The sequence below is a fragment of the Chamaea fasciata genome, unplaced genomic scaffold (genome assembly GCF_029207755.1).
Source record: "Chamaea fasciata isolate MVZ Bird 193981 ecotype frontalis unplaced genomic scaffold, bChaFas1.0.hap1 SCAF_3, whole genome shotgun sequence".
Classification (NCBI taxonomy): Eukaryota; Metazoa; Chordata; class Aves; order Passeriformes; family Sylviidae; genus Chamaea; species Chamaea fasciata.
The window spans coordinates 92,464,378-92,478,489 of record NW_027094088.1 but is presented as its reverse complement, the minus strand read 5'-3'; the positions used below and the strand labels follow the sequence as shown (position 1 = coordinate 92,478,489).

The 14,112-nt window shown below is 33.1% G+C and overlaps 1 protein-coding gene across 1 annotated transcript in view; it reads right to left on the bottom strand.

Annotated features, from left to right (window-relative positions):
• The window catches only part of CSMD1 (CUB and Sushi multiple domains 1), a 1,082,532-nt gene that overhangs the window by 172,703 nt on the left and 895,717 nt on the right, over nt 1-14,112 (bottom strand). The window contains exons 24-26 of the mRNA XM_066179810.1: nt 13,137-13,328; nt 8,632-8,758; nt 6,512-6,714 (exon numbers count right to left, since the gene is read on the bottom strand). Of these exons, the coding sequence (XP_066035907.1) occupies nt 6,512-6,714; nt 8,632-8,758; nt 13,137-13,328 (522 nt within the window). The remainder of the gene's footprint in view (nt 1-6,511; nt 6,715-8,631; nt 8,759-13,136; nt 13,329-14,112) is intronic.

Below are 14,112 nucleotides of genomic sequence, written 5' to 3'. Positions count from 1 at the left end.
TGGATTGATCTAGTGCATATCTGTTAAAGACTTGTAATTCTTCCAAATAAATGAGCACAAGCCTATCTCTGTCATTAATTGCTGTCTTTTCTTAATATATATCTGAATAGATTAATTTTCTTCTTAAAAGGTTATTCTATATAATATCTCAGTAAACAACACTTTCCCCATGGTAACTGTGTCAAGTATCCATCAATTAGAAATTGCCTTCTAATATTAATTTCACTGTTAATCTCCATTGCTCATATACAAAGTTCTAAATTTTAAAAATTATCACAGATATTTATTAAACACCAAAATGCTCTTTACACTTTTGGTCCTTCAGCCTCAGAAGTTATTTTATTTCAAACCAGTAACCTTTTTATTGTGCCAAATATACTAATTAAATAGAACACCAAACATTTAAGCATTGACGTGTCATTTAGTAAAGTGAACATTTAGACAGACTGACAACTTTTCAACTTGCCTCCTTTTCAATTTGCTTTACTTCTCAAGATTCTCAAGAGATTTTGTAACTGCATGAAAATTACAAGTCTGATATTTCTTCTTTTTGTATTTTGGAAATATCTGAAGGGCATAGAGGTCATATGCATTTAGAAGCAATCCAGCTTTCTGTCACTGCTCATCCTTTATAACATTTAACAAGTAAAATGTACACACTGTAAAGGAAAAGCAATAACTAAATTTTAGGCTCAAGGAGGCAAAATCAAACTAAATGACATAGTTCGACTTTTAAAAAATGACTGAGAAAAATTAGATTTCTGAAATGGCATAGCCAGGAGATGAGATGTGAATGCCACTAAGCTGGAAAATAAGTAATTGCCGCTTCTCAGCTCTTTCATATGTGCTCTATGCCTTAAGCTTAGATGATACTCAGTGGGTATTGAGTAATTCTCTGTACAAATTTCCCATCTCTTGCTGTCTCATCTGCTCAGAGAGGAACAACCTTCTGTGTGCATTAAAGATGGTACTCAGAGGTAGGTTCCAGAAGAACAGACATCTGGGAAAACCACAGATTGCCAAGTAGTTTTCAGACCTCCATATAGCTAGGCAGCCGCTGTGTTAAGCCTCCCTGGTTCTAATTAGAGAAGCTTTCACAATCCCATTTTAGATTTTTTTTTTTAAATTTGGTCCTCAAATTAAATTTCAAAGTTGATTTAAAATTGAACTGAAAATCAATAGGAGACTGCTTTTGAGAATATGACACTGTGTATTTGCATGTCTATAGACTTGTGAGCAAAATGTTTGATTTTTGGCTAATTTATCTTTTTCCCTTTTTTCCATAATTTTTAGTTAGTGTTCTCTTGTACCTCAAGGAAATTAAAACATAACCTCCATCCCTATAATACTCACTGTGTCTGTGGTAACAATCATGTAAGCCATTTGCTGCAGTGTTGTGCTACACCATTAGTCCTAGACACTATGCTATTTTTAGTCCACATGGTTATAAAAACAATATAGAATTTTCCAGGCTTTTAAACTGTACAACCTCACCCTCTTTAGTGCATTATGTCTGCATAATAATAAGCTTGAAAAGGAATTTTGCATATCAAAGCTGAGACATACATGGATTTGCAGTGATTTCAGACTAACATTGTGAAATGTCAAAGAATAATGTTTGTTCTCCAAAAAGTAACTCACATAACATGTGTAACTGTACAGACTAAGTACTGTGAAAATTACCATCAACAGCAAATTGAAATGTCATGTATTGTCCAAGAATGTGAAGAAAAAACAAACCCAAATGCCGACACAGCCTCTTTGTTTAAGTCTGGAGTAAAAAAGCTCGTAAGTTTAGAGATAACCACCAAAGTAACCTACAAGATTCATTTTTTGCTTAGTTCCACAGGAACCAAATGAAGAATGGCTACCCTTTATGAGGCTGAGGATGCCTTCCCCAGGCCATGGATTAGATGATGGATAGGAGGGTAATGACGGTTTCATTACCATGTTTTCACCACAATGTTATTGTGAGCATGAGATGCAACATTTATCAGACAGGAAAAGACACTGACCTGTGAAATTATTAGGTTACAGACTTGAAAAGGGTTGAATTTTTGTGTCTTGTATCCTTTTATTTTTGCTTTAACAAGGGATGTCTTAATGGATTTCATTTTTATTGAACTCAAAAATTATTTAGTTAGTAAAATATACTTGATTATGCATTATGCACTGTAAATTTCTTTAAAATATATTTTGTGCTAGCCCCCTTTCCCCAAAAATTTATTTGTGAATCAATCTGGAACAATTGCATGATGAATTCTAGCAATGGAGATTCTGTCATGGAAATACTTATACTACTTAAATGTGGCAACTTAGGCCGTTAGGCAATTGATCAAAAGTTTTTTCAACAGTGAAGGACTAATTTTCAAGACAACTGTACTCAGTTCAAGATATGTGACACAGTTACTGTGAAAGTTGTTGCAGATAAACAAATGAACAAATGGAATTGCAAAGCTAGACAAAAGCAGAAATCATTGCTTAAACAGATTTGTTATATTAAGCTCAGTGGCATTAGGAACAACCAAACAGCTGATGGTTAAGCTTTTGCCAGAGGAAGTAAGTTGTCAACAGATGTGTCAACATCTGACAGAATAATTTCCAAATAATTGTAATTATAATTGGTGTAAGTTGTTTACTTGTATTATCATAATTGGTGACTTGTGTTGTTAAGTTAAAGATTTAGGCATATTTAGTCATCATTGCTTATCTCTGCATATATTTCATTAGCAAAATTTAAAAATATTGAGAAAGCAAGCAAACAAAAGTAAAATCAAAAGTGGACTAAACCAACTATACAAATGCCTTGGTTTTGTATCTATGCTTTTAATAATATGAGTGTCCAAAGTTCTTCTAATAAGACAGAAACATTACAATAAATTGAGAAAAAGTGCTTTGCTACTTTATTAACATCTTGACAGTTGTTTTGTACTAAGAAAAAAAAATCACATCTTTGCTTGTATGAAAGCAGAGATAGGCACATTTTTAATTATCTCCAAATTTTATTTTTTTTTTAATTTTAAGAAGAGTGTGAACATCCTTTGATGTATTGTTTGCCTTGAGAACCAAAATCTGTAAAACCACCTAAAGAACTATAAATTCATCATTTAGTTGAAGAAATGGATGCAGCTCTTTTAAGTTTCAGCAGCTGAGAATTTAGCTGAAGAAAAAAAGGATAGACTATAAGGATAGAACTAATATTAGGTATTTTTAAACTAAAGCTAACTAGAGCCTGTAAGAATGCCAGTATGCCTAGAAACTGCCAGTACTGCTCCTATAATCTGTCACTTCTTTTTTTTTTTTTTTTTTTTTTTGCTAAATATCAACTAAAAAAATTATACAGTTAGAAATAAAAACTCTCAATAAAATAAACTTCTGGTCAATAAAAGCAATAGGCCCATCAGCATGGGATCCAAGTGCTTTCAGAAGTCTAGAGCACATGGAGATAAGGGCAAGATTGATCTGCTACAACATGGATGACTAGTCTCATTTCAGATGCCTTATCATATCCAAGGTATCAGTACAGGACTGGAAGATAGGAGAGAGGACTTATGGTTGTGTGACCTTCTGCAGTGGCAGATGGAGACTAGTCAGGATACTTTATGGCATCTCAAAGGAAACTAGATACCTGTGAAAAGACAGATAGGATTCATTGCATCTACCCTTAAATATTCAAAATTTTGAAAATTGCTATTAGTATATCTAGAGCTGTAGCTGAAAAGAAAAAAAAGGCTACTTCAGATGGAAATTTATCCTGTTTACCTTAGATATGTAGGACAGAATCAAGCTAGGTTAGATAGTACTTTTTTATGGTTAACTTATAAAAGAAGTTTTTGCTGTCAGTAACTTTCTTTGTAAAAAAGATACCAAATACAAAATCTGCCTATACCCTTTCACCAGAAAGAGTTGGTGGACATCCCTGACTTGCAATACATAGCTTAAATGTATTTACCCCCAGAGTAAAGGTCAGTTTTGCACACTGAACATCATTTTTTGTCCTTTTATGCACAACTAAATAGTAATTAGGTTTTAATGAAAAGCATTAGACTGATTAAAATTAACATAATCACTCTTGTCAGTTCATGTCCTCATGTTCTGCATGCTGTGCTGAGCGGGCAAGACAGGACACTCTAACATTCAAACATTTTGCAAGATTCAGCCAATTATGTTTTTTTTTTATTAAAATACCTCTAATTACATTTACAATCAACAGTAAGCAATTTATAGGTGATATTTTCTGATCTACCTTCCATTACCCTTTCACAGATACTCTTTTGTAGTCAGATGCAGTTATGACGTTCTAGAGTGTAGAGACTAATTAACACATTCACAGAACAGTGAAACAAATTCTATGGATGAAAATTAGCCCTTTCATGTTTTGTCTTTAAGCTGCACATTTGACCTGATATTCTGAAATGTATATCCTTTATCTTATCCTATAAAGGGCTGGTCACAGATGCAGACACTCATCCCAATTTCATAATCCAGTACAGAAGCTGTATTACTGAAGGTTTTCCAATTCTGTGCAATTCTGAACCTGAAATTCACTTACTCAATTATAATTAAGAATTAAATACTCATTAACAGATGCAACCCTTGAAAATCCTTCACATAACATAAAGACAAAAAACTTCACCAATTACCTTCTTAGAACTTGTAACAATAATTCTACATCTTCTGCAATTGCCAAAAAAAAGTTTAAGTAATTCAGAAAACTTTTATATAGAGTTAAAAGCTACTAAAGTACAGAAATGTCAATACTCTGTGCAGCTTTGCTATAAACTGTCTGACAGTTTGAACACATGATGAATACTAAAGTATATAAAGATTCCCACTTAGCCATAGATTAATTACTTTAAATCCTTTACAGGTCAAGGCCACAGTGGTCTGCTCATTGCTTCAAAAAGACTAAATAAACGAGACTGAGTTTTAGATTAAATAACATTTATTTTAACATATTCCTTAAATCCTTTTTTTTTAACTCCTTACAATTAAAAAAATAGTAACATATTCCACTTGTCAAGCAGAGTGAATGAAAATATTTTCCCTATACTTGATCTCTCAGCTGTTCATCACTAATTCCAATTAATTCCAGTAAAACATACTCTGCAACTGTCAGCATTATCACTCAGTGCATCCATCAAATATTATACTATGATGGGAAAATCAGTTATTCTCTCTTAAAGGACTAAATTGTCTTCTACTTGCTCTTAGTCTCACTGAGGGCTAAGGAATGTGTTGGTAAATCAAACTGCTTAAACATTTCTGTCCTTTTAAAATCTGTGCATAAGCTCATTTTCTTATAATACAACCTTAAATGTGTTAGCTAATCCTGACAAGAAAAAAACCTTTTATTTCCACAAATATAAAACTTACCTTGTTTTTTCAAAAAACAACGAAAAGCAGCATATTATATAGCACACTGGTGAGAAACTTTGGAAACATTTATTCTGCTCTTTGTCTTTAATTCATTTACATACTTTTAACTAGTTTTCTTTAGGCTGATGAAAAATTGTTTTGGGGGAGGCAGATACAGCATTCAGAAAAACACAGGAAAATGAGGTAAATAGGTAAATGTAAAATGCATTAGAGACTTAGAGACTAGGAAAACCCCAAGTTTACATCCTCATGCAAATAGTATTGACTGAAAGCTGGTTAGAACCCTTTACTTCTGAATGGCATCATCTATGGAGAACAATACTTCTATTCACACACATTAATTCACAATTCATATTTTTCCTATGACTCATTGAATCCTTATATCCCTAAATATAATGTATGTATTTCTCATCAGGAAATACATACATTATAGCTAGAGACATAATGATGCAGTGAGTAAATCAGAGACACAGTCTCCTGTGTTCTACCCCGTCTTTAGGTCAAAATAACATAGGAAAACTCCACATACCCAGTCTTAAAATATTGATCATTTGTACAATATTGATCATAACTTCTCTATAAACAGAGATGCTTTATATCTAAAAATCAATTTGATTAGTTTAATAGTAAATTTTTAGGTGTGTTTCAATATGGTAAGGTGTCATGTATTCTGGCTTAATCATACCAAGAATGTTTAGGTCATAAAAATCATGCATCATGCAGCCAAGCCAATGTTTTAAGAAAACAAAATCAAGCAACATAAACTATAAATATGAAATAATACATTGTTAAGTAACGCTAGTGGGAATATTTAAAATTATTGGTGCAGAAGGAAAGTTCTGTATGTACAGATCCATTTTGACTTGTTAAGTAATGCTAATTAGATTATGCTAGGTATGTGGTTGCTGTGGAAAACAAGGAATAAAAAACCCCTGAAACATACAAAGTAAATCCAAAAATTCTCCCTAGTTGTAGCCATTTGCATAAACACATAACATAATTAAAATAATATAATTTCTTTTCTTCTAAAGACTGAGGAACTTGGAAAAGAGTGGAGAAAGTGTTAATAAGTAATAATGTATATAAATAGGGTATGAAATTATTATATTTGAGAAGAAAGATATTTACATACTTGAATACTGAATGGAGAAGCCTGATTTGCTGATGAAGAAATCACTGTCAAATTGTAAAGTTAATGAGTTGAAAGTGCTGTGAATATCCTCTGGAAGAGCCGAGCCACTCCATTCTTTGAGAAGTATGCTGCTCTCAACAGGCCCATCCCATACCTTCAAGATGTCATGAGCAACCTCAGTATCAAAAACAATAAAATGCAGACTGCAAAGAAAAAGTAGAAATACTGTGCATTACTCGTTAAACACAATTACATGAAACTCCAAGCAATCATTCCCAAAGTGTAGTTTTAAGGTGCTGTTTTGTACTGAAGAAGACCTGGTGGTCCTGCAGAACTATTAATTTTTCCTGTTGAATAAGCTGATCTTGTAAGAATCATGCAGTTCTGTTTTATAAATATCTGAATGACAGAAAATGCCATTATGGGGTGTAAGTCCTCAAGACTTAATTTATAAGTTTATAAATTATCTTTTTTATGATAAATATTTTAAGGTATATGAACTATGATTTCATCAAAGATCTATTTTTATTCAAATGTGGATAGCAAGAATGCTGTTTTGCTTGAATTATATGCCATTGAAAAAATGTAGCAGCTACTGGACAGTAGAACACATAGCACAATAAGTCCTGTCAGCATGGCATTTCCTTTCCTCTACAAAAAAAAAGAAAAAAAGATTGGCTTTTTGCTGAAGTTCATATAATATAACACTGTACTAAAATACAATAATCTGTATTTATCTTCAGGTGAAGAATTATATTCATTAAAATGTTCAGGAATATTATAAGTCAAAATATGTGCATTGTCTCCAAGTCCTGAATATTTACATTCTTAATGCTGAAGAACTCTAATAGAATAGAAAAATAAATGTCTCTTTTGTTTGTTTGTTTGTTTGTTTCAAATAGTTGTGTGTTGACATTTCTTCATCTTTTCAGTCTTAACTGGGAATAATTAATTTGAAAATTGTTATTTAAACAAAAATTATGCATTGAAATCACTCATGATGGCATAAATCCAATATTTGGCTTAGTGAAACAGGATTACAAAAAAAAAACCAAAACGGGGGGGAGGGGGGGGAACCTTCCACTGCGTAACTTGTCATTTAATTATATTGTTTTGCCTGTGAGTCCCTTTCAAATCAGAATATTCTGTGATTATGTATGTTTCCCAGAGCAACACATCCTGAAGGCCTGCTCACGAAAAGGTGGCTGGCCATCACCTACTGATAGGAAGTAGAAAATAAATCTTTTGTTTTCCTCTGCTTCCATGAATGAACCTTTGTTGTTTGTGGTTTTGTTTTTTGTTTGCTTTTTTTTTTTTTTTTTTTTTTTTTTTTTTGTTTTGTTTTGGTTTTTTTGTTTTGTTTTGTTTTGTTTTTTGTTTTTTGTTTTTAATTAAACTGGGTTTATTTCGACTCACATATGGTTTTTCTCATATTATTTTGTCCCCGCCCCATCCTGCTGAGGAGGGACAATGTCAATCAACCATAGATTTTTCAGACCCTAATGTGGGTCTAGAGATAACATCAGTTTTGTATGAAGGTACTATAGCTACGGAAGTAATTAGGTGTCAAGTTCCTGTGCAGGTCATGGAGTTTGTTGGTTTTACTGATTAACTCTTCATCTTGCTGAATTTGGGAACATATTAATCCAAATAATGGGTCTGTGCTTTGCCCTGGCACTGATGGCCTTGCTGTGCTGGCAGAGCTAACCTGTGGAGAGGATGAGGCAATGCAATGTTCTTTTCCTATCTGTGATTCATGGACATTGTTTTATTTTGCAGATTCCTGAGGTTCTTGCTCACCATTATGTAAGGTGTTTAATACTGCTAATTAACACTGTAATATATTCTGGGGTGGTGGAATCTGGTGTTGTCCTGGTGCAAAAGACAACTTTTGGGTGAGGCAACACTCAAATGCACATTGAGTCTTGTTTTTCTTGTCCCATATCTAGGGACTTTACCCCTGAACAGGCAAGCAACCACGGAAAACTGATGCAACACTTTATAGAAGGACACCTTGACTATCCCAGAGAAAACTAGCAGCTTGTGTAGAAAAATATGAGAATGACAAAAAATTTATAAAATACTGAAGTCAACCATAAATATTGAAATTAGGCATATACCTTATTGTCTTTCCTGGATCTGCTTCAATAATCCAAGTGCAATGAAGATTGTTGTCATATGGTGCTGGGTAACCAGGGGACAAAATGCGCCCTGATGTAGCAGCATGAATTCGACCACCACACTCAGCTGCAAAATTAAGATTAAATTTCTAATGAAACCATAGTAATTGGCACATCCATTTTCCATCCATCCTACATCTTTGTTTTTTTCTAAAAAGTTAACAGAATGACCTAATACTTCTGAAGTAGTAAACATACATACAAACCAAGACATGTACATAAATTAAAATTAACACAATGATCTCACTCCTACCTTGTTATAAAGAAATAAACCATACTTCTGTGATTATGTTACTTAACTGACCAGACTGGTACAATATCTACTGAGACTAAAAAAGCACAATTTTAGCACTAGAAAAATAGCAAAAATGTTTTAGAAATTTCCCATCTAATATCCTTAGCTTTTCGAACTATGAATGTTGGAATTCAAACTTTGCAGCATTGAATTTTATAATTAAAATAGCTTTCTGATTTACTGTAATGTCAAAATGATTTTAGTGTAATGCTTTCAAGTTACTTCTGTATAACTTCAGGTTTAATTAAACCAAAAAGCACTAGGCATTGCCTAGCAATTTCCTTTGGTATTTAAAAATTTAAATGCCATATGCTTGCAAAGCAAGAGAGTAAATCAAAAATCTACGATTTGATTTTAAGTGGCATCTGGTTTAAAATATTTTTACTATCAAAGCTATTGTTGTGAAGAGACCAATAGCAGTACTAAGATCCATAATCAAATGATTCTTATGTTGCTTGTTTAGAGCACCATGCTATTGTCTGGCCAATGTAAAGACACACCCTGATGAAAGAGAACAGTGTAACAGTCCTGTGTCACAAGCTAAAAAGGATCAGTGATTCTTCAATAAGGTGATGTACTTGAATTTCTACAGTTATAGTGTTGTTGCCTTACAAATAGTATTGTTAAAAAAACCTACCATGGGTATTTATTCAAGCACAAGTGTACAGCAAGCATAGTAAGAGAGATGATGGAAAAAAACATGGCAGTTGGGCCAAATAATCTATCAGCAATAGTTCTAACAAATATTAATCTTTGTACATGGCACCAAGTCACTGCTCACAACCATCTTGTTACCATGCAGGAAAATTACCATAGAGGAAATAAGGTAACTGATTTACTTACTTATCCTGCTGGCTTGATCACTCAAAACACTACATTATATATACAGAACCACAGCAGGAAGTAGCTTTAGAACAAAATTTCTTCAAACATAACCCTTGCCTAGGATTTCAATTAATTTCCATTATACAAGAAAGTTTGGATTGCAATAATCACTGTGGTAGATAACTACAGATAAGAAATTACTGATACAGTACTGTATTTACCAAAGAACTAAATTTAACCCAGTGAACCCAAAATTTAAACACAAACTAATTTACAGACTTGATATAAAATTCTTAGAAGGCTGATTTAGGAAAAGAACACATCATAAAATTTGGGATGATGCATTATGTATTTCATTTCTTTTTTAATCCATTTTAGAAGCAGATCAAAAGTAAACTTTCAGAAGCTATTATAAAAATAATTCAAAAATTTTATGTTCCAATATGCAGAAATAAGCACGCTCAAAAATCAGCACCTCAAAGAATAGACTTTATTACCAACTATACTATAACTAATAGAAGTAACTTAAACATTTCTAGAAACTTCTAGAGGCAAAATTAAAAGAATTGATTGGCTTTCTTCATTAAGGTTTAGAACACAGAAAAAGTGAGAATGAATGCTAAGACCAGTACAACAATTTATCACTAAAAATTAGTAAGTGTAGAATGTGTGGAATAGTCTATGAATAGGCTTGAATTTTTTGTTAATGAGACTGAAATGATAGTGAATACAATGAAGAATATAAATGCCATTGAAGAGAACAGCAAATATCAAATGCAGATCCAATCTATGAGCAAAAATAATGCATCTCCACAAAGAAAGATTTTAAGAAAATGTTTCTAAGAAACAAAGTGATGTTTGGAACTTCATGACAACTTCAGAAAAAGGAAGAAATGTAAGTAATTCAAATCAGAGTAGAAAGATAAAACTGTAATAACATAAAACTGATGGAAGAATAGATTTTACAAGTCTAAAGGGGCAGGGAAGCAAGACTGAAATAATCTGCAGATATATAACCGAGTTTTCAGGGATCTTCATGATAAGCTTTCCTGTGCACAGAACAGCACCCCCCCCCCCCCTAATTTAACAAAGATAACAGACTATAAAATACTGTTTAGAAGGAAACACTTTTAGAAGATTTTAAGAGAGAACAGTGAACATTTGATTCCTTGGGGAACTTATTAATGGTCCAGAGGAGATTTAAACTAGAAATGAGAAGAGGCAGTTTATACAGAACTGATGCAATCCTCAATTTTTATTTTAAGGAGAGGAACAAGGGCAGTAATTAAAATATATGTAGAGAGATAAAAGCATATAGAAAGATTCCTGTTGGTTGAACAGGCAGAAAATAAGACAAAAATCTCTCTCAGCATACCAAAAAAAGCATGATTATTCTGTCGATTGAGAGACATAATTTCACTTAGATATGAAATAAGATTATCAAGAAATTTTGGAACAAATTATTTCAAAAGATTGGAAATAAAATACAGAAATCAAATCTAGTAATGCAGTGTTCAAAATCAAAGTCCAAAGACAAAAAAAAGAAGAAGAAAGACAGAATGGGAATCTTGAGTGAAATATAGAATCTTAAAAGCATACTGGTGTAAAGAAAACTGGAAATACAGGTAGGAATTTGTGACTAGAAGGGCATTACATTGTAGGAATACAGTAATAATCTAAATAAAATCAGCATGAAAAAAAATACGTATTGGTCAAAAGTATTTTGAAGAATGATCATGAAAGATGTGCTACTGGAGCAAAGATGGGAATTTTCTTTAGATTTGCTTAATCCTGGGTTCTGTAGCTTCCTCTATGTCAGATTGGAATATACAGGATTTTTTTTTTAAATTACTACTATTTTAATTGTTATATGCTTGAGATTTTAACATCCCACATATAGATTAGAAGACAAATCATCATACAAAGAAAAAGAAATAGGTAGATGGTTAGATTTATTCACCTAATAAACTTGAAACCAAGACATATTTTAGAATTGACTCTAAGTCTTACTTGGTAGTGAACACAGACACAAAAAATATATGTCAGAAAATGACCTTAGAGAAATTACTTCATTTAAATTACATGGGGAAATAGGCAAAGGTAGGACTAATTATGGGTCTTCTCTACAAAAGAGCAAATTTAGAGGAAAAGGAATCTAACCAATTAAACTGAAGATCATGAGGACTTGAATGCATAAAGAGCCTAGAAGAGTCTTTAAATCAAAACTGCATAGTTGTTTTGACCTCTCATATATAAAGAAGAAAATTTACAGATAAAATTCTAGAATTAAGTGGGAAAAAAAAAACCTCTACTAAAACATCAGAAATCATGCTCACTAATTTTTTTCTGGCACTTCAGCTTAAGCTGAATGTCTGAAAGGAAGGGAAACTCTTTCACAGACTGCAGGTTTATTAATGTATTGAGCAGGATGTAGGTTCTGGAACAGAGAATATAGCCCCCAAAATGGAAGAAAGGCAACAAACAAAGGTCCTGTAGTTGAGGTGAGTGCTGAAAGCAGTTGGTGACCTGCCAGCAGCAGGCAGCAGAGGCAAAAACTAAGTATCAGAAGACACACGGAAGGACTCATGGGAACACCACGTGAAAATTGAAGTCCGGAAGTCACTGGCAATTGCTGGACTGGAAAGCAAAACTAGAGGATGCAAACTGCCCAGTAAAGGTACGATGGATAACCACTGTACTGGTCCTCAGTTGTTCTACATGTTGGCTAGTAATTCTCTACTTAACATTTACGTTGGTTGTAATGAAACAAAGTTTTAGGCACTTGAAGACGTGATATTTCCAGAAAAGGTCTAGCTCAAGGCTTTGACAGTTGGGGTATCTTAGCACAGCAACAAGGACTCCAGAGCACACAGATAAAAAATACGGCAACATGGAATGAAAATTAGAAATAAAGTTCATAAGAATGAGATGCTGAAATAATAGCCGATGAAAATAGATGAGAAAAAAATGCCCACAACCTTATTTCCTTTATGATGGGTCTTAATTTATGAAGTATTTAGACAATACCACTGTCTATGATGGTGTATCAGACTCAGGGACCTAGGGCTTCATCAGAACCAAAGCAGTAGTCTTCCATCAAAGGTTGCTCAATAGAAAAAAGTGTTTTCCAGTAGTTTTATACCATTAATAGCAAGCCGCCTATTTCAGAGAAGGTAACTTCCACACCCACATTCAAACTTTAGTTGATATTTAAAATATGTTTGCACTATTATCATCTCCTTAAGTATAGAAAGACAGAATATTTGGATTTTTGTCTTGAAACATCAGATCAATTATACCAAAACATTGTCACAATCCATATTACCTATGCAAGTAGGCAAAGGTTTGTCCCAAACTCTTCGATCTCCACTTAAGCAGGTCATAATACTACTACCATGCATTGTATAGCCAGGATTACAGCTGTATAAAATGACAGTGTCTATAAAATGTCCTTCATCTCGTATCTTGTAGCCATAATTTGGTATGCCAGGATCTTCACATTTTACTAGGTCAAAACCTGCAATAGGAAATGGGGAAAGAAGGAAAAAAGACATGGAGATATAAAGACCAAATATAATGGCAACGAATTTGATTCTGATGCAGATTTTACTCTCATGATTCAATGACATTAGATGTATTCACAGTGACCAAAGATAAATAGTATATAATGTGGGTAAATCAGAAACTGAAAGACTAGGAACTAATTATTAATTTGATATTTGATTATGACATTTGCTTATTGAAGAAAGCATCTTCTCTATATTATTTTAAAATAGATTGGTGAGAAATTAATTGATACCATTTTTATGTTTCATTCTTTTTTATTAATTGGGAAGGAAATATTGATCCTGGTTTTGGCATAAAGTAGCAGCTTCACCTCCTCACCTAATCTACATAATGACATCAAAAGACCATAGTGGTAACTCAGGAAGCATGTGCAAAGACTACTTCATCCATCCTAGCCTCAAAACAGCATGGCTTCAGTTTCAACTCTGCTGAACGGAAGAAGTATTCCCACGCTCATTTTCAATTTGCATTCTCCTTTCTGGCCTGTTAACTTACTGAATGGGATAAATGCCTCCTTCTGTGATCCATGGAATGAGCAGATCTGCTCTGAGCACCTACAACTCTTTCCACATTTTTTGCATTACTCTCTTCATTGTCTCCATATAGCATTGCTAAAATGTAAAGATGCATTCTCTATCACTTCTTTTGCCTTCAGTTCCTATTCTTGGAATAATATAGTGGTTCCAAATTCACCTTTCTTAATTCCAAATTATTCTTCATTATGGATTCTTCTT